Source organism: Aquarana catesbeiana, linkage group LG02 (genome assembly GCF_042186555.1).
Source record: "Aquarana catesbeiana isolate 2022-GZ linkage group LG02, ASM4218655v1, whole genome shotgun sequence".
Taxonomy (NCBI): Eukaryota; Metazoa; Chordata; class Amphibia; order Anura; family Ranidae; genus Aquarana; species Aquarana catesbeiana.
The window spans coordinates 393,377,168-393,398,088 of record NC_133325.1 but is presented as its reverse complement, the minus strand read 5'-3'; the positions used below and the strand labels follow the sequence as shown (position 1 = coordinate 393,398,088).

At 44.3% G+C, this 20,921-nt stretch overlaps 1 protein-coding gene across 1 annotated transcript in view; it reads right to left on the bottom strand.

The window, feature by feature from the left end:
* Positions 1 to 20,921, bottom strand: part of LOC141128137 (multidrug and toxin extrusion protein 1-like) — a 228,124-nt gene that overhangs the window by 176,582 nt on the left and 30,621 nt on the right. The window contains exons 2-3 of the mRNA XM_073615236.1: positions 14,174 to 14,275; positions 13,922 to 13,990 (exon numbers count right to left, since the gene is read on the bottom strand). Of these exons, the coding sequence (XP_073471337.1) occupies positions 13,922 to 13,990; positions 14,174 to 14,275 (171 nt within the window). The remainder of the gene's footprint in view (positions 1 to 13,921; positions 13,991 to 14,173; positions 14,276 to 20,921) is intronic.

Below are 20,921 nucleotides of genomic sequence, written 5' to 3'. Positions count from 1 at the left end.
CTGACTCAGCCAGGCCCAAATAACTTGCCCTTTGCAGGCAGGGACCGTGGGGCCCCAATGGTGTAGCAGAAAAATAGAAAGTCTTTTGTGCTAGCTGTCCTATAGTGGACTACTGCTCCCAGTCAGTCTTCTTCAGGCCCTGCCAGCCCCTCCTGGCTTCAGCTGCCTGACTTCACTGCCCATGACATTGCAGTTCTCACTACTGGCTCTGCACTCATCTCTGCATGCGCCCAGTCCTCTCAGGCATGCCTCCTTAGTCCTCCTGACTGAACATGTCACTCACCAGCCCTCCTAACTGCAACCGATGGTTCCTTCCTGGAGACTTGCCTGGCAGTACTAGCTCCCGCTGTCCTCTCTTGCTCCTCCTGTCCAGATCCTTTACACTTTCCTGAAGAGCTCCGTCCTGCACCCGAGCCCAGGCCCAAGGTCACCCCCCCCCCCACACACACACTGGGGAGCTCCCTCAAAGGCCCTGACAGCCTAGTACTCCATCTCCAATTCTTCCACCCGACAACTCCTCAGGCAGCTCCACCTCTCCTCACCTCCACCCCTTCTAGAATCCTCTAGAAGAAAGCGGGAGGTCTCAGTGAGGCTGCCTGTGAGTCACCAGCTGCTAAAAACTAAAACAACTCCCAGCCCAAACAAACCAAAACAAACAGGCCTGCCTAAATTTATCTACACTCACATAAAAAAAAACCCAATCTAGCGCCTGCCTATGTAGAGGGTGCTATATGTGCTTTTGTTGCTAGCTGTCCCTATCAGATATCCCATAAATTCTTGTCCTTATGATACCCTGCAATCCTGACAAAAAGTGAGGGTAAATTATTCCATTAGAGATACAGATTCAATTCACTGCAATTCACAGAGCTTACATCCAGGGTAATATATATGTCCCACAGACATCCCAAGTCTCCTGCAAATCGCGGGAGACTCCCACATTTGGCTGCGGGCTTACAGACACCTGCGAGCGCCTGGCAATCTCCTGGCTGAGCCTGTCACTCAGAAAGACAGAGCAGCTTGTGCAGCGAAAGTTACTGAGCTGGTGACACGCTACCTCTTCCCTTCCCAGTGTTATTAAAAAGAGAGCACCCCTGGCTCCCCTCTAGACATGCACTTCTCCCTTTCTGCCACTGGGTTCTGCTTGTAGATGCAGGTGAATTGAAATGTGATTACAGAGCATCCCCAGTTTGCTCTACCTGAGGCTAATTGTTTTTCATGTCCTACACCGCAAGGTATGCCACTGTTTGCTAATGTATATTGCAAATAGAAGTTTTCAGTAGATTATGCCAAAAGTCTTTATAATATTTGATGTTACAATGGCAGTCCTAGCAGATTCCTCTGTATAGAGCTGAGTGCTGGGTATATGGCAGGAGAACTTGCCATAATATGACATTATACATTTCATTGCAAATTTAACTTGAAGTTTCCATGTTCCAGCACTTACAGTTTTGCACTCTCCCTTCTCTCTGAAGCAGACAGTACTCATTCAAAAAACATTTACTAGTAAAAAAGAAAAATAAGAGACACAGAATGTATGTCAAAAACTGCAAACTTTAACTGGCACTGATCAGGCTGCATTTAATTGGGGGGGGGGGGGGGGGGCACCGGTGCATCACCTCCCTGAAATGAGTTTTTGCAAGTTGGTATGTCTGTATGGCCTACATGGCAAACATTTTAGTCTGTATTGAATCAGTTACAAAAAATAAAACTTATGTTTGACATGAATAGAGTGACTGTACTAAAATCAGCAAATATTGGGTTACTATATTTTGTTTGCCATCACTATATTTTAAAGTGACTTTTGTTTCTATGTTAAAAAAAGGGAAAAAAATGGCATACTTGCAAACAAAGCAGCCAGTTTTTAGCTATCCCACTGCCTCTGCTGCTTTGTTGAAGATCCAGGCTTACTAAAGAAGGTTCTGCATTCCATTCTTCCCCGAGTGTGATATGCAGGCAGTCCCTGCACTGCTGTGTGATTTCCTCTGCTGTCACTGCAGGTAGTGACATAGGGGCAGGTGGTGTAGGCAGCAGGACAGGTAGCAGGGCCGGCCCAAGACATTGTGCTGCCTGGGCCCAAGAATAAAATACTGCTGGAGAGCGATCTCAATTGCCTTTTTTATCTGTGATCACAATTTTATTGTATGTTGGTTTTTATGAAAATAAACACCCGATTTGTTTTTGATCTGCACCATCCGGAGCCTTCTTCTTTTTTACATATTTCCATCATGAGCCCGCCTGATCTATCCAGCCATTATTGGCCCAAGGGCCGGCTCTTTTGTGGTAATCGTATTGGAGAAGTACTGACCCCCGAGGACATTGGTGTCTGCTCTAGTCTCTTTGCTGAATACTTCAGGACACTTCAAACCGTTCCTGCTACATCGAGATTTCCGCTATTCATGTTTGATGTGGTGTTGCTGACATCCAGGTCCACCGGTTTTGGTAAGAGTACCCATTCATTTTCTTCTGTGATATCTGTTGTCAATATTACACCTGGTGTTCCCGACTCCTTATACGAAGAAAATCTCAGTCTGATATGCTCTTGGCCCCTATATGAACAATTCTTCACCTGTGGTTTATTCACCACCCTTTGGGACTGACCCACTTGAGATTTATCACTCATTATATATTTTTATTGGGACTTATTTACTTTTTGATTGTATTTCTCAAAGATTGTTCAATGAAATTCCCAGCAGCTCCAGAGTCCATGTATGCAGAGAGTTGATAGACATTTAGAGCCCAGTGGATAGCCACGGGAGGGTGAAATGAGGGAAGTGGACAAAATTAAAGGATCGGTCTAGATCACCTCCCTCCGAGTGACCTAGACCCTGGAGTCCCGGGCGGACTGGACAGGAGTTCAAAAGATGTCCTTTATCGCCACAATAAAGGCACAAACCCAATCCCATGCGCCGGGCACGTTCCTCTGGAGTGAGGCGAGTTCGCCCAAGCTGCATAGGTTCTTCTAAAGTGTGAGTGGTTGAAGACAGAGAGGATTCCACAGGTCTTTGGACTACCTGTGCTGTGCCAGCAGGGGGATGACTGGATCTGGATTTCTCCAGGGCCCGCTCCTGAAAGCGAATGTCTATTTGAATGCTCAATGCGATTAAATCATCCAATAAGGTAGGAATGGTGCGTCCAGCGAGTTCATCCTTACACGCTCAAATAGGCTTTGCCAGAAGGTAGCAGTAGGGATGAGCCAAACACCCCCCTGTTCGGTTCGCACCAGAACATGCGAACAGGCAAAAAATTTGTTCGAACACCGTTAAAGTCTATGGGACACGAACATGAATAATCAAAAGTGCTAATTTTAAAGGCTTATATGCAAGTTATTGTCATAAAAAGTGTTTGGGGACCTGGGTCCTGCCCCAGGGGACATGGATCAATGCAAAAAAAAGTTTTAAAAACGGCCGTTTTTTCAGGAGCAGTGATAGTAATAATGCTTAAAGTGAAACAATAAAAGTGTAATATCCCTTTAAATTTCGTACCTGGGGGGTGTCTATAGTATGCCTGTAAAGGGGCGCATGTTTCCCGTGTTTAGAACAGTCTGACAGCAAAATGACATTTCAAAGGAATAAAAGTCATTTAAAACTACTCGAGGCTATTAATGCATTGCCGGTCTGACAATACACATAGAAGTTCATTGATAAAAACGGCCTGGGAATTCCCCACAGGGAAACCCCGAACCAAAATTAAAAAAAAAAAAAAGTGACGTGGGGGGTCCCCCTAAATTACATACCAGGCCCTTCGGGTCTGGTATGGATATGAAGGGGAACCCCGGCCAAAATTTAAAAAAAACGCCGTGGGGTCCCCCCAAAAATCCATACCAGACACTTATCCAAGCACGCAACCTGTTAGGCCGCAGGAAAAGAGGGGGGGGAACGAGAGAGCGCCCCCCCTCCTGAACCGTACCAGGCCACATGCCCTCAACATTGGGAGGGTGCTTTGTGGTAGCCCCCCAAAACACCTTGTCCCCATGTTGATAAGGACAAGGGCCTCATCCCCACAACCCTGGCCGGTGGTTGTGGGGGTCTGTGGGCGGGGGGCTTATCTAACAAGGGGACCCCCAGATCCCGGCCCTCCCCCCTGTGTGAAATGGTAAGGCCTACCATTTCACTAAAAAACTGTCAAAAATGTTAAAATGACAAGAGACAGTTTTTGACAATTCCTTTATTTAAATGCTTCTTCTTTCTTCTATCTTGTATCTTTCTTCGGTTTCTTCCTCCATCTTCTTCTTCTTCTTCTGGATCTTCTGGCTCTTCTGGTTCTTCCTCTGGTGTTCTCGTCCAGCATCTCCTCAGCGGCGTCGGCGTCTTCTTCCCTTCTTCTCCTCGGGCCGCTCCGCATCCATGATGGCATGGAGGGAGGCTCCCGCTCTTCTCTTCATCTTCTTCTCTTCTTCATCTTCTTATCTTCATCTTCTTCTCGGGCCGCTCCGCATCCATGATGGCATGATGCCACAGGGAAGTCCCGTCAAGTCACTGTGCGTCAGAGAGGGGACGGGGCCACCGGGTGGCCCCGCCCCCCCGTTATTTAAGAACCGTTAGAAGAGGAGATGCCATCATGGATGCGGAGCAGCCCGAGAAGATGAAGATGAAGAAGAGAAGAAGATGAAGAAGAGAAGATGAGGAAGAGAAGAGCGGGAGCCTCCCTCCATGCCATCATGGATGTGGAGCGGACCGAGGAGAAGAAGGGAAGAAGACGCCGACGCCGCGGAGGAGATGCTGGACGAGAACACCGGAGGAAGAACCAGAAGAGCCAGAAGAACCAGTAGAAGATGGAGGAAGAAACCGAAGGAAGAAAGAAGAAGCATTTAAATAAAGGAATTGTCAAAAACTGTCTCTTGTCATTTTTAACATTTTTGACAGTTTTTTAGTGAAATGGTAAGGGGGTACTTTTGTACCCCCTTACCATTTCACACAGGGGGGAGGGCCAGGATCTGGGGGTCCCCTTGTTAAAGGGGGCCTCCAGATTCCGATAAGCCCCCCGCCCACAGACCCCCACAACCACCGGCCAGGGTTGTGGGGATGAGGCCCTTGTCCTCATCAACATGGGGACAAGGTGTTTTGGGGGGGCTACCCCAAAGAACCCTCCCAATGTTGAGGGCATGTGGCCTGGTACGGTTCAGGAGGAGGGGGGCGCTCTCTCATCCCCCCCTCTTTTCCTGCGGCCTGCCAGGTTGCGTGCTCGGATAAGGGTCTGGTATGTATTTTTGGGGGGACCCCACGCCGTTTTTTTTTTTTATTTTGGCGCGGGGTTCCCCTTAAAATCCATACCAGACCTGAAGGGTCTGGTATAGATTTTGAGGGGGACCCCACGCCATTTTTTTTTTAAATTTTGGCCGGGGTTCCCCTTCATATCCATACCAGACCTGAATGGCCTTGTATGAAATTTAGGGGGACCCCCCACGTCATTTTTTTTTAAATTTTGGTTCGGGGTTCCCCTGTGGGGAATTCCCATGCCGTTTTTATCAATGAACTTCTATGTGTATTGTCGGACCGGCAATGCGAGTAGTTTTAAATGACTTTTTTTCCTTTGAAATGTCATTTTGCTGTCAGACCGTTCTAAACACGGGAAACATGCGCCCATTTACAGGCATACTATAGACACACCCCCCCCCCGGTACAAAATTTAAAGGGATATTACACTTTTATTGTTTCACTTTAAGCATTATTAAAATCACTGCTCCCGAAAAAACGGCCGTTTTTAAAACTTTTTTTTGCATTGATCCATGTCCCCTGGGGCAGGACCCAGGTCCCCAAACACTTTTTATGACAATACCATGAATATAAGCCTTTAAAATTAGCACTTTTGATTTCTCCCATAGACTTTTAAAGGGTATTCCGCGGCATTCGAATTTGCCGCAAACACCCCAAATTGTTCGCTGTTCGGCGAACTTGCGAACAGCCAATGTTCGAGTCGAACATGAGTTCGACTTGAACTCGAAGCTCATCCCTAGGAAGCAGTAAGAGCCTCCTTATTCCATTTGAGTTCAGTGGCCAGCGTACGGAATTGAACTGCTTATAGGCCGACTGTCATTCCTTGCTGACAAAGACGAAGGAGGGCCCCAGCAGCAGAAGACACTCTGGCGGGCTCATCAAAAGTTTTCCGGAATGCATCCAAAAAGGACTGGAGGTCGGAGGTGATAGAATTGTGTGATTCCCAGAATGGGGAGGCCCAAGCTAGAGCATCACCGGCAAGGAGAGAGATGATATATGCGACTTTGGTGCGATTAGTTGGAAAATGATGGCTGGAAAGTTCAAAGTGGATGGAACACTGATTAATGAAGCCCTGACAAGCCTTAGGGTCACCAGAAACAAAAAAGTGGTGGTGGCAGATGCAAGCAGGGATAGCCAGGTATAGCAGGTAACACAGGAGCAGCTGAAGCAGTAGCGAATTGCAGACGATCCAGACGGGAGGCAAGACCCTGTAGAACCAACATTATTTGCTCTTGATTTGTTTGCTGGGAGTTTAGTCTCTGAACTAGATGTTGCTTTTGATCCTCAGTCAGTGGCCGACTCTCAGAGGAGCTCATGGCTTGAGCAAACTGTCACGGTACTACTTACAGTGAGCCCACAGGCAAGCAGGTGACACGGGATCCCCCAAGGCGTGGAGTCTAAGGGCCAGCTGGTATTCTGCCAGGGACCCCCTCATGAGGGTTTGGGCTTAGCTGCGTGTTAACCCCAGGTCACGACCCCCGGGTTCACCCTGCTTTCTAGGGAAGTACCAGAAGACTGTCAGACAAGGATGGATTGATGAAGCAAAGGAGAGCCGGATAACGAGCCAAGGTCAGGGCGGGCTGCAGACAACGAAATCAGAACAAGCCGAGTCGGTACACAAGAGATCAGTTCACGAGAGGTCAGGTAAGCAGGTTACAAGCAAGGAGCTCAGAAACAAGCGTTGCTCAAGCAACCAGAAAGTGGTCTGAGAGGGATTTAATTAGAGAAGCACATGAGGGGCTGGACAGGAAGTAGCAGAAAGGAATTATATATTAAGCAACAGGTGAGGCCGGCGACACCCATAACTGCAGAGTGCAGCAGATCTGAACACAAGCTAGTGGAACAACAGATGCCAGCCGACCTACAGCAGTAAAGGTAAGACACATATCAGCTCTGCAGCTGATCTGTGACAGCAAAAGATAAAGACCCTAATTGCAAAGAACTGTCCTGCAGTAGTAGCTATAAATTCTGACCTCTTCTTCTGTGGTTTTTGCGAATGTCAACAGGCATAACAATTCTTATAGGGGTAGAACCCCTTCCCAGTAAAGAATGTATAACCTGTTTTGGGAGTGGGTTCAACTACTGCTTTGACAAACATGTCTCTCAAAGTGGGCGCTCTCTTGTAAATTATATTCAGTCTATCTGGAAGAATTTTTCTCAGATCTTTATCATTTCTCAAAATATGCCAATGACGTTGGATCAGTTTTGCTACTTCTTTGTGTTGAACATTATAGTCCAATATCAGACGAGGTGCTTCCTGTTGGTGTGCCTTCTTAGTATGGTTCTGTAGCATCAATGTTCTATCCATTTCATTGACATGGGGGGAGCTGTGGTAATACAATCCAAGGAACAATATCAATACAAACTAAATCGACAGCTGCAAGATGAAGACACCTATGTCAAATTACTGGGTAATCCAATGATTAAATATAAGAAAGATTTGGAACTACTGGTCAATCTAGGAATTAGGAAAGACATATTGAATAAGAAGGACTCAAAATACCTCATAGCAGAGTCGTGTAGAATCCCGGTGATATATACAATTCCAAAAATTCATAAGAATCAAGAGAACCCACCAGGCAGGCCCATCGTTAATGGGATAGACTCACTCCCATCAAGGATGGGACAATATATCGACCACTTCATTCAACCAGCGATACAAAATACACAAGCATATCTTAAAGATACTATTGACTCCAACTGCTAGATACACTGCCTGCACTAGAAGGTAGAACTCTTCTTGCCACTGCAGATGTATCATCATTGTACACAATTGTACAACATCATGAAGCATGTGCTGCAACTAAATGGCTTCTTAGGAAACATAGTACACTGATCTCCAAGCAAAGAAAGTTTCTGATTAAGTGCTTGGAATTTTGTTTGAAATATAATTATTTCTGGCATTACCAAGCGTATTACAAACAAGCCATAGGAATTGCAATGGGAGCAAAATTTGCACCTAGTGTGGCCATTGCCTTCATGGCCCATTGGGAAGAAGATGCAGTACACAAGGACACTCCCTCTGAATTGACTTTGTACAAAAGATATATTGACAATTTGATTATCGCATGGAATGACAGTAGGAATACATTAGAAAATTTCCTGGAGAAATTGAATGACAATAACAAGAACATTCGCCTGTTGTGGAAAATTGATAAAAAATCTGTTGATTTTTTGGATCTAAATATCGCTTTGGAGGAAGATAAGGTTGTTACCAAAACCCATTTCAAAAATGTAGACACTAATAGCTACCTATCCATGGACAGCTGCCACTTTAAACTTTGGCTGTATAATATCCCCAAAGGACAACTAATCAAAAGAAGATGACTATAAAACGCAAGCAAATCTGATTGGAGCCAGATTTAAAGTAAAAGGTTATGACAGTACATGGATAGAGAAACAAATACAACTTGTCAATGAAATGGATAGAACATTGATGCTACAGAACCATACTAAGAAGGCATACCAACAGGAAGCACCCTGTCTGATATTGGACTATAATGTTCAACACAAAGAAGTAGCAAAACTGATCCAACGTCATTGGCATATTTTGAGAAATGACAAAGATCTGAGAAAAATTCTTCCAGATAGACCGAATATAATTTACAAGAGAGCGCCCACTTTGAGAGACATGGTTGTCAAAGCAGTAGTTGAACCACCCCCCAAAACAGGTTATACATTCTTTACTGGGAAGTAGACATGTGCGATTTGTTTCTTACGAATCGAAAATTTGTACGAATTTCCGAAAATTCGTACATTCGGAATTTTATACGAAATTTCGTTGAAGAATTTCGGATCCAAATTCCGTTACAACGGAAACGTGACTGGTGTTTTGTTGACCAATCAGAGGTTTTCTTCAGCTGCTGAGTGAGGGTTGGGAAAATGACCTTTTTTAATATGGGAGTGGGAGACTGGTACTGGTAGTCAATGGGAGATTCAGAATCGGACAAAATAAGGATCTTCGTTAATATCGTTTTATTATAGTCATAATAATTATGATTATTCATTATGATGAAGTTAAAAACCCAGGAAGTCAGCACAGCACGAGGATGGTGGGAGCCCCTCATGAGCACAGCAGGGGTACAGCCCCAGGAAGAAATCAGCACAGCACAGGGATGGTGGGAGCCCCTCATAATGAGCACAGCACAGGAATGGTAGGAGCCCCTCATAAAGAGGACAGCAGGGGTACAGCCCCAGGAGGAAGTCAGCACAGCACAGGGATGGTGGGCGCCCCTCATAACGAGCACAGCACAGGGATGGTGGGAGCCCCTCATAATGAGCACAGCAGGGGTACAAACCAAGGAAGTCAGCACAGCACAGGGATGGTGGGAGCCCCCTCATAATGAGCACAGCAGGGGTACAAACCCAGGAAGTCAGCACAGGGATGGTGGGAGCCCCCTCACAATGAGCACAGCAGGGCTACAAACCCAGGAAGTCAGCACAGGGATGGTGGGAGCCCCCTCATAATGAGCACAGCAGGGGTACAAACCCAGGAAGTCAGCACAGGGATGGTGGGAGCCCCCTCATAATGAGCACAGCAGGGGTACAAACCCAGGACATCAGCAGAGCACAGGGATGGTGGGAGCCCCCTCATAATGAGCACAGCAGGGGTACAAACCCAGGAAGTCATCACAGCACAGGGATGGTGGGAGCCCCCTCATAATGAGCACAGCAGGGGTACAAACCCAGGAAGTCAGCACAGCACAGGGATGGTGGGAGCCCCCTCATGATTTGTACAGCCCCAGGAGGATGTCAGCACAGCACAGGGATGGTGGGAGCCCCTCATAATGAGCACAGCAGGGGTACAGCCCCAGGAGGAAGTCAGCACAGCACAGGGATAGTGGGAGCCCCTCATAATGAGCATAATGAGTCCGATGACTGCCATATTGAGAAAGTTATTTTTTGCTTTTTAAATTCATCATAACGAACCTAATGAAAATTCGTATTTCGTATGAATCCAAATTGAATTTCGGACACGAATTCCGAAATACCAATTACTGTCTAATACGAAACGGAATGGAACAAAACGAAACAAATTTATTGACGGCGCACAAGTCTACTGAGAAGGGTTCTACCCCTGTAATAATTAATATGCCTGTTGACATTCGCAAAAACCACAGAAGAAGAGGTCAGGATTTATAGCTACTACTACAGGACAGTCCTTTGCAATTAGGGACATATTGCCATACAGAGGGAGTTGTGTACGTCCTCCAGTGTACTTGTAATTTCCATTACATTGGAAGGACAAAAAGGGCACTAAAAGTTAGAATACAGGAGCATGTTCAAAATATCGTAAATGGTTTTCCAAAGCATAGTGTATCAAGACACTTTGCATCAGCACATAACAAAGATCCCACACAACTACAATTTTGGGATATTGAAAAATATAATAGGTCATGGAGAGGCAGACATAAGGTTAGAACAATCAGTCAAAAAGAGTCGAAATGGATACACATTATGAGAACTCTTACACCTGGAGGATTCAAAGTAGAGTTTGATCTAAATTGTTTAAGTAATTTTTAATGATTATTATTGGTAATTTTTATTGCAAGACGCCTTATCGCTTCATTTCCGGTATGCAACTATTTTAGTTGACATACAATATATGCCTTATATAGCGTTTTGGATATATATCTTTCTATTTATATGCATATTTATTTTAATAAGGTATGGTCCTATTATCTATAACTTATTTACATAGTGACTGCCCCTTTTAGTCACGCGCCAGACTTATCTTAATAGTTTTTATTGTTTTATGATGTAATTTTATTCGTATTTAGTCTTTCCCTATCCGATTTATTCTCTTTAATTTAGGTGTGTATATATATTTTTTTAACTAAAGTTAGGATTGGCAGTTCCCTCAGGCTTGGTTTGAGCTATAAGAAAATGACTGCTACTCATGTTTTGCATATTGATAACCAAAAAAATGGCCGCGCTATAACGAGTCTAGCGGACTACAAGAAAATGGCCGAATTAGCACTTCCGGTTTGTACCATTTATAAGGAGTCTCTTAATAGCCAATCCGGTTCCCCTGATGAAGTCACGCGCGGTGACGTAACGTGTAGGGAGTGGCCGGAAGTTGACGTACACCGGTAGTGAAGTGAGAAGGCGCAATAAAACACCATGCTTTTATTTTACATGCTTTTTTTTTCATTGTTGATGTAAGAGTCTACCTATTTGCACTTTTAATAAATTCTTTTAGTTTTTGAACGTATTACACTATTGGAGGCATTTTTTTTCCTTTCTTCCCTGTGATTACAGCTGCCACTGGAGCGGACAGGGTCGGACTTACTGTGTCCATCGCTAGACCTGAGGACCGTGTTTGCAAGATCGTGACGACCGTACAAAGACGGAGACGCCCCAGTGGAAGGTTGTCTAACGGAATCCCAGGAAGGTTAAAGGCTATCTTCACCATTTGATGCGGTTTATATACAGATCTGAGGTGAGAGTTCTGTGAGCTCATTTGTAACCGGATGTAATGAAAATATGGTGCCTTGCAAAAGTATTCGCCCCCTTGGCATTTTTCGTGTTTTGTTGCCTCACAACCTGAAATTAACATGGATTGCTTGAGGATTTGCATTGTTTAATTTACAGAACATGCCCACAACTTTGAAGATGTTTTTTTTTTTTTGTATTGTGAAGCAAACAACAAATAGGACAAAATAACAGAAAAAGTCAATGTGCATAACTATTCACCCTCCTAAAGTCAATACTTTGTAGAGCCACCTTTTGCGGCTATCACGGCTATCGCTCCAAGTCGCTTTGGATAAGTCTCTATGAGCTTGCCACATCTTACCACTGGGATTTTTGCCCATTCCTCCTTGCAAAACTGCTCCAGCTCCTTCAAGTTGGATGGTTTGCGCTTGTGAACAGCAATCTTTAAGTCTGACCACAGATTTTCTATTGGATTGAGGTCTGGGCTTTGACTAGACCATTCCAACACATTTACATGTTTGCCCTTAAACCACTCAAGTTTTGCTTAAGAAACTCAGGTTTTGCTCAAGAATATCCCTGTATTTAGCACCATCCTTCTTTCCCTCAACTCTGAGCAGCTTCCCTGTCCCAACTGCTGAAAAACATCCCCACAGCATGATGCTGCCACCACCATGTTTCACTGCGGGGATGGTGTTCTTTGGGTGATGTGATGTGTTGGGTTTGCGCCAGACATAGTGTTTTTTTTTATGGCCAAAAAGTTCAATTTTAGTCTCATCAGACCAGAGCACCTTCCTCCATACATTTTGTGAGTCTCCCACATGCCTTTTCGCAAACTCAAAACGTGCCATGTTCTTTGCTGAAAGTAATTGCTTTCTTCTGGCCACTCTGACATAAAGCCCAACTCTATGGAGCGTACAGCTTATTGTTGTCCTATGTACAGATACTCCAGTCTCTGCTGTGGAACTCTGCAGCTCCTCCAGGGTTACCTTAGGTATCTGTGCTGCCTCTCTGATTAATTCCCTCCTTGCCCGGTCTGGGAGTTTTGGTGTGTGGCCGTCTCTTGGCAGGTTTGCTGTTATGCCATGTTCTTTCCATTTGGTTATGATAGGTTTGATGGTGCTCCTAGGGATCATCAAAGATTTGGATATTTTTTTTTATAACCTAACCCTGACTTGAACTTCTCAACAACATTGTCCCTTACTTGTTTGGAGAGTTCCTTGGTCTTCATGGCAGTGTTTGGTAAGTGGTGCCTCTTCCTTAGTTGTTGCAGCCTCTGGGGCCTTTCAAAAAGGTGTGTATGTGTAATGACAGATCATGTGGCACTTAGATTGCACACAGGTGGACATCATTTCACTAATTATGTGACTTCTGAAGGTAATTGGTTGCACCAGAGCTTTTTATGGGCTACATAACTAAGGGGGTGAATACATACGCACATGCTAATTATCATTTTTTTATTTCTGAAAAAAGGTTTTATGTATATATTTTTCTAATTTTACTTCACCAACTTAGACTATTGTGTTTTGATCCATCACATATAATTCACATTAAAAAAACATTGAACTAAAGGCTGTAATGTAACAAAATAGGTAAAAAGCCAAGGGGGTGAATACTTTTGCAAGGCACTGTATATTGGAGACGCTTTTAATTTTGAATCAACATATGGACTTGAAACACCTTATTCTAGTTTTTTACTAGTTTTTGTGACTTTCCCAATTTTAATATTAGCCATAGATTTTGGCTGAGTGTTAACACATTACTGTGTGAGATCACTTACCGTATTTATCGGCACTTTTTTCCCCTTAAAATCAGGGGAAAATCGTGGGTGCGTGTTATACGCCAATCCCCCGCTGATTGTGAGCGGAGGATCGAGCTGCCGAGATGCATAGCCGAGTGTACTCGGCTCGGCTCACAGTCACGCCCGATCCCGCCCTATGATGGACATAACACATGGACTGGGCATGACTGTGAGCGGAGCCGAGCCAAGTACACTCGGCTACTCTCGGCTCCGCTCGGGACTGCGAGAGGACCCAAGAGCCGCCGAGAGGACCCGAGAGCCGCCGAGAGGACCCGAGTGCCGCCGAGAGGACCCAAGAGCTGCCGAGAGGACCCGAGTGCCACCGAGAAGACCCGGGAGGGCCGGCCCTGACAGGTAGTATTATTATTTTTTACAGGTAAGCCTTATTTTTAAGATAGTTTAGTTAAGATAGTGACAAAAATGCTTTAAATTGCTAGTCATTTATGTTTACAAGTTACAATATATTTTCATTTACCTGGGAAAGGAGTGTATCGCAGGCTGCATTTAAACCAAGTCCCACCGCCATTCCAAACACTGAGATATACTAATGGGGATGAGAAAAAAATGGCTATAACAGAGATTTGTTTCCATAAATCACCTTGCTTAAAGGATTTTCATATACCGTATAAAATTATATGAAAATACTAAAACACTGATTTAAAAGCAATTTTTTTTTTTGCCAATCTTCTTGCTAAAGAGAAAGGCATAGATAGTAAGTTAAACTTACCCCTATTGCTAGCATGATGGCATCCAGCTGTAATTTTCCAATATGGCCAACAAACATGGCAGTTACCATGATTGGTACAAAATCCAAAACATTCATAATGACCTGTAAAATAGCAACATCATGATTAAATTACATTACATATAGCAGCTTCTAATGGGAATTTACTGTATATTCTACATTTTTCATGTTTGTACTACATAGTAAACGCCTTTTATATATACTGTCTGTATACCATAGTTCATCCAAAAGTTATTCGTATATTTCAGTTGTCTCTTTTTTCCGACTCCCGTATGAGTGTCAAGCCATCAATAGCAATTTTTTTAATTGAACTGACTGCTTGTTTTCCCTGAGATAAGAACAGTGACAGAGATGTCTGCATACACTCTGCCAACTGCCTGCCCCATGTTGTCTGATATTTACAGTATTTCTAAAGCAAAAACCTTTTATCTTGCTATTTTTTTTATTTTTTTATGAAGCACTTGCACATGTAATACAATGAAAAAAGGGCAGTTTTCACTCATGGATGAACAATGATATAATTTGGATGAACAATGATACGAAAGGTAACCAGTTTTTTTTTTTTAAATCTTTTTTAAGAATTGCGGTTTGTACAGAGTGACAGAGTAACACACATGTCAACCTTTGAAATTCAGTGATAAGCAATAAAAATAACTTTTCTAAGAAGTCTACGTAGATTAGGGAGAAAACAGGCATGGTTCCATAATAGTTGTATTAATTCAGGAGTCTGGGTCTAAGGGCTCCACAGCAATTGTAACCTGTAATTGAACCTGGACAGTGGAGGGAACCTCCATTCCTAAAATATAGTTAGTTTTATTGGGCCTATATGGACCAATGATTAAAAGCATTAAGGTGAGAGAGAGACAACCTGAGAGTTAAAGTGAACTTTCCCTTTTTGGCAGGAACCGAACCATTGTACCTTGGAAGACTAAACTTGAGTAATGTACCTCATATAATATGTGGCTCTCAGTCCTGATTTCGCGGGGGCAGTGCCAGAGGATTATCGCAATCCAAAGGAATTTTCTCTTTAATAGGAAAACAGAGAGGATGGTCAAAGGGGAAAATAAAGATAAAGAGTAAAGGAGAAGGGCCAGAGAAGGGTAAACCTCTTCAGCAAAAACCTGAGACCAGATGTGGCAGTACACCCTCCGTCGTTCGGGTATGCGTTACTAAAAACTATCAAACGTTAACAAACATGTATAAATCAGTGTTTTAAAAAGTCAGACAGGTGGGAGGAAGAGGCGTCCGGGAAACCGGTGCCCGGGCGAACGCCTATGGCAATTCAGTTCAAGTTAAGCCTGTTGGACAGACGAGATCAGCAGGCAGCTCCCCAAAGACCTCTCCCAATCTCCCGCATCACACATGGGTGCCATAGAAGAGAGTTACAGTGACCTGGGTGGTCCCCTATCTACCCCCCTGCAGGACCAACCTATGTGGCAAGTGGGAAACAGATGAGCAGGGAACCCCGAAATGAGCACCCAGGTCATGCCCCATCCATAGTCCCTGGCTGCAGACCCAGCCGGGCCCAGTCCCTCTCGGTGCCAGCAACAATAAGACTTCTTCATATAAGTCCTGCAGGAGATTCCGCTCATTGGATAGATCAACTCTGAGCTAGAGACCCCTGGGGGTCTTTTCAAAAAAACGGTCAAGACCATGGGGCCATGAAAGTCAGTCTAGGGGGACCAAGGATCACTCCCGGGGAGAGTCATCAGGCCCGGCAGATGGGGCAACAGGAAATAGCAAAGTAATGTATTACTTACTTACAGAAGGAAACTCCACAAAAAGAGGTAGACCTTCAACCTGAGAGCAGTTCTAACCTTGGGGGTTCACGGCTCGTTGTCCTGAGGAGCCTGTGGTCTTCTGCACTGAGACCGGCGATTGCGCCGGGGTCGTTGAGGGTCTTACCGTTGGGTTTGCTGTAGAGTTAGTGCCGTTATGAGGGAGAACAAACGCCAGCCAGTTGGGTAGCGACACTGCGAGCAGCTCCAGGGAGTTGAGGAAAGCGGGGACATCTGCGGGGTGTCGAAGGGTATACGAACAGCCTCCCTTGCATGCAATGAGGTGAAAAGGGTGGCCCACTTGTAGGTGATCTCTCGTTCGCCGAACTTCCTTAGCAGTGGCCTCATGCAACATGGCACATCTGAAGGGTCCTTCTGGAAACATCAGGCAGAAGAATGATTTGTGCTCCGTCAAAGTCTACATGTCCTCTGTTCCAAGCTCGTTGCAGAATGTCTTCTTTAATAGAGTAATTGTGTGGGCAACAGAGGACATCTCTGGGTCTGTCCTCTGCAGGACCCCTGGGTCCCAGAGTCCTGTGCACCCTGTCTATAGCAATGGGTGTCTCCGGAGGGCGCTCTAAACTGTTATTAAATATGGCAGTAAAGGATGCCTTGAGGTCTGCTTGTCGAGTGGCTTCAGGTAGGCAACGAATTCTGATGTTACGCCTGCGATTACGGTTTTCCAGGTCGTCTAACAAAAGATGCAGTTGTGCAACTTGGTCTGTCACCTCCTCACGTGTAGCCTGTAGTCTGGAGACCTCCTGGCTGAGGGCGGCTTTGTCAGTTTCAATTGAGGAAATCCGAGTGGTCGCCTCTGCCACTTCTTGTTTGATGCCTGTGAGTTCTCCGTGGAGTGCCGCCTCCATTCTGGAGGCTAGAGAGTCCAGGTCTTCCCTGGTGGGAAGCTTCTGCAGGAGAGTCCATAAAGCCTGTTCTTTAAAAACTGTAGCGGATGGTTCTCATGGGGGCACAACTAAAGGGGTTGTACTCACTGTAGCCCACATGTGCTGTGTGAGGAGCAGCTGGGTATGGAGACCTGGTATTGGGAGGTCTGTGTGTCTCCTGAAGCCCACTGTGTGGAGCTGCCTAACTCTCCTCCAGGGCTACCCAGCGATGTGAGGGCCAGCGAGCGAGGGAGGCAGGGGGAGAGATCGCTAGACGGGGAGAAGGGAGGCATGTTGCTATGAGCGTACCTTGTTCCCTCACCTCTGTTTGCAGGCTGGCTGGGTTCTGTCCTCATGGCTGATACCGGCGCCATCTTGGCCAGGTCTGGAGTAGATGCCGCTGGCTGTATTGGTACCAGGAATCACTCCATATGAGCAGGAGAGCCTCTCACTCGGCGGTACCACTTCCCTGGGTTACTGAGCAGTGTGGAGAAGCTGTAATGTATGGTGATCCTATGAGTTGCTGAGGAGCCACGGCCAGGGCGCTCAAAGAAGACGCGTCTTCACTCCTCCATGCCGAGACCATGCCCCCCCATCAGTATATATTTTGTCGCTACACAATCAATGACCAAACTGTGATATTTCAAGGGATCATCCAATCCAATGAATTATCTCTGTGAGGGATGGGGGAGGGAGTTAAGGTTCCAAGAGTGACTTCTATTTTACAAGTCAAGAAACCACTCAAAGCCCGGAGAATGAAAACAGGGTGCCATAATGCTAAACCCTAGTACACACGATTAGAAAATCAGATGAAAAATACCACTTTCGAATCGATCGTACGATAATCTGATCATTAGTACACAGCCTTCAAGAGCCAAAATTATCTGAAGGGACAAACACAAAAAATGTCCAAACGTGTAATTTATTACATGATCAAAACAAAAGGAGAGTGCAACGTTTCGGAGTCACGCAGGACCCCTTCGTCAGGCATGTGATAAATGTGAAAAAACAGTGAAAATTATATAAAGAAACATCAACCAATCAGGAAAAGAGAAAAGGAAAAAAAAAAAACAAAGACTCCTCCCACCCCCAGGCTGGTATGACGTCATAAATCCTGCCAAAAACGCACTAACAAATGTTTAAAAAAAGTTTTCATGAATGGAAGAAAAGTAAATGACAAAGGAGGGTACAGAGAAAAGTAATGTGAAACTGTCATCATGGTACCTCCTCGGCGATGCTGCAAACTGTTGTGGGGATGGAACAGCTTTTGAGGAACATCAGGCTGCAGTGCACAATCCTGTAAAGGATCGGCGCCAGTGCTGGGATCGGATGCTGTGGGAGGAAATTCCAATGATAAACATAGGACACACTTGCGTCATGCCGGGGTAACAGGAGACGCTGAAGTCCCTGGCATAACAGCGTGAAGGAGGTAACAGCGGCCGCCGACCGCGCATGCGCGATGGGCCGGCCGTAGCTAAGCAACGGAGGACGCTGCTGTGCTGGGGCCGCCGATGTCATGGAAACGAGTGACCTCGGCGGACCCTAAGCTGGGATGTGTCAAATCACGGGAGGTGAGTGAGTGGGGTGAAGTGAAAATGCAAGAAGAGGGAACGAAATAGAGGAGAGAGAGTGGGAAGAGAGAAGAAAAGGAAATAGAGGCAAACAGTTTAAACAAATGGAGCAAAAGTGACAGACAGAGTAAAACAAGGAAAAATTATACTCAGAAAGGATGTTGCTGAAGTGCAGATGAGAAGAAGAAAAAGAATTAAAGAGAACGATAAAGTAAAATAAAAAAGAAAGAAAAGGGATTTATGACGTCATACCAGCCTGGGGGTGGGAGGAGTCTTTGTTTTTTTCTTTTCCTGATTGGTTGATGTTTCTTTATATAATTTTCACTGTTTTTTAAATTTATCACATGCCTGACGAAGGGGTCCTGCGTGACTCCGAAACGTTGCACTCTCCTTGTGTTGTGATCATGTAATAAATTACACGTTTGGACGCTATCTACGCCGTTCCATGGTGTGCTGGCAAATATTTTCTTTTTGACTTGAACCAGTATCCAGCTGGTTGTTGCTGCAGCACCCATATTCGTGAGCTCATCCAGGAAAGTGTGAGATGGGAATATGAAGTAAAACAAAAAAATGTTCCCGTACAATGCCATATTGTGTGATTTTTGTTTAATCAGTATAGTGTTCGTCCTAAAAAATTTAGAACAGCAAGACTACGCAGGCTCAGAAATGACAGAATACAATAAAATAAAAAATTGTACATTACGGGGGGGGGGGGGGGCAGGAGGCGGAGCCTAGCAGAGCAGACATGCATTGTTAGAGCTCCACACCGCTGAGGAGAGAAGAGAAGGACAAAGCAGAGCCTGCAGGCTCAAAAGGTATCCATTTGAACCTTTTTGCCCCAGGGAACAAACTGTGAAAGTTTGGGCTGGAAATATGGTACTGGGAGGAAACCGTGGCAGAAATAAAAATCACCTCACAAAGAGCTCACAGGCACTCACTGCAGCTGAAGCAGCTCCAGTCACCTCACAAGATACAGCATCAGGGCGCTCTCACAGACAGAAAATGTCACAGCAAGACTCTCCATTTGAGTCAGATACAGAACAAATCCTCTCACAAACTTCTCCACAAGCCTCCTCAGTATCCCCAGTAATATTATTACAATTTGAAAAGATGCTTCATAAGGCTTTAAAACAAACCTCAGACCAAATAACAAAAAGCCTAACCAAAGAAATAAGAGAGCTGGGAAACCGCACCGCAGCCTTAGAAATAAAAATGGATGAAATTGAAATTACAACCCAAGAAAATATAACAGAATTGGAACAATTAAAAAAAGAGAATTTAATACTTCAAACTAAGCTCGAAGATTACGAAAATAGAGCCAGACGTTCAAACTTGCGCATAAGGGGAATACCTGAAACTGTGACAGACCTGCAATCTACTATTACTGCTCTATTACAAGAACTAAAGCCAGATATCCCTATTGAACGTTTAGAACTGGACAGAGTACACAGAGCCCTCACAGCCAAAAAGAAAGATGGACCCCCACGTGATATAATCACAAAATGTCATTATTACAGAACGAAATAACAAATACTAATTGCTGCAAGAGAAAAAAAGGAACTTAATTTTCAAGGACACAATTATCAAATTTTTGCTGACCTATCCCAACTTACTATTACTAAAAGACGATCCATGAAACCCCAACTAATGGAACTGCAACGCCACAACATTATGTATCAATGGGGCTTCCCCTTTTCAGTCAGATTTAACTACCAAGGTACAATTTACAGAAGCAGATCAGCAGATGAACTACAACAAACCCTTTTAAAATTAAATCTGACAGAACCCACAAGCAGCAACACTCCCACACGCAGAAGAATGGCATCATCTTTACCTTCAGGCAGCACCCAGAAAATTTCAGAACAAAATGGGAATCATTATTCTCACAAAAGAGGCCGTTATGCCACATCATCCATGGACCAAGAAGATTCAATGGACTGACATCCTAATTCCTGATATCTCTTCATTTATTATACTAAGAGATGGTTCTCTATATTTTTATAAACTATATTTATAACTGAATGTAACTGCATTCTGATAGTCACACACTGTGTGGGATCATGTTACATTCCAGTTATATTTCTTATTACTTCTGATTCATATAGCCTTAGAATATATAAGTGAAATAAGGAAATTCTTGTTCAGTTATATATTATCAGGTAATAACAATAGATTTATTACTTTTTAGGACAAATATGTTCAATAATCCAGAAGTAATGGAAGCTTTTTCTTTCTTTTCTTAAAACAAATATATTTGTACCTAACTAGTTCCTAGAATTATGTTTTTGTTTATTCTAATCTGAAGCAATACATCCTCAATTTTATGAGTTAACATATCTAAACAGTTGCATATGAATAAAAAATGTAATTGTTTACTCTAAAAGGGTTAAAATCCCAAAATAATTCAAACTATCTTCATCAATACCAAAGTTATTAACAGTACCTTTCTAACTGAATTATTTAGCCTAGGGCAAGACTAACCATATACAACCACCCT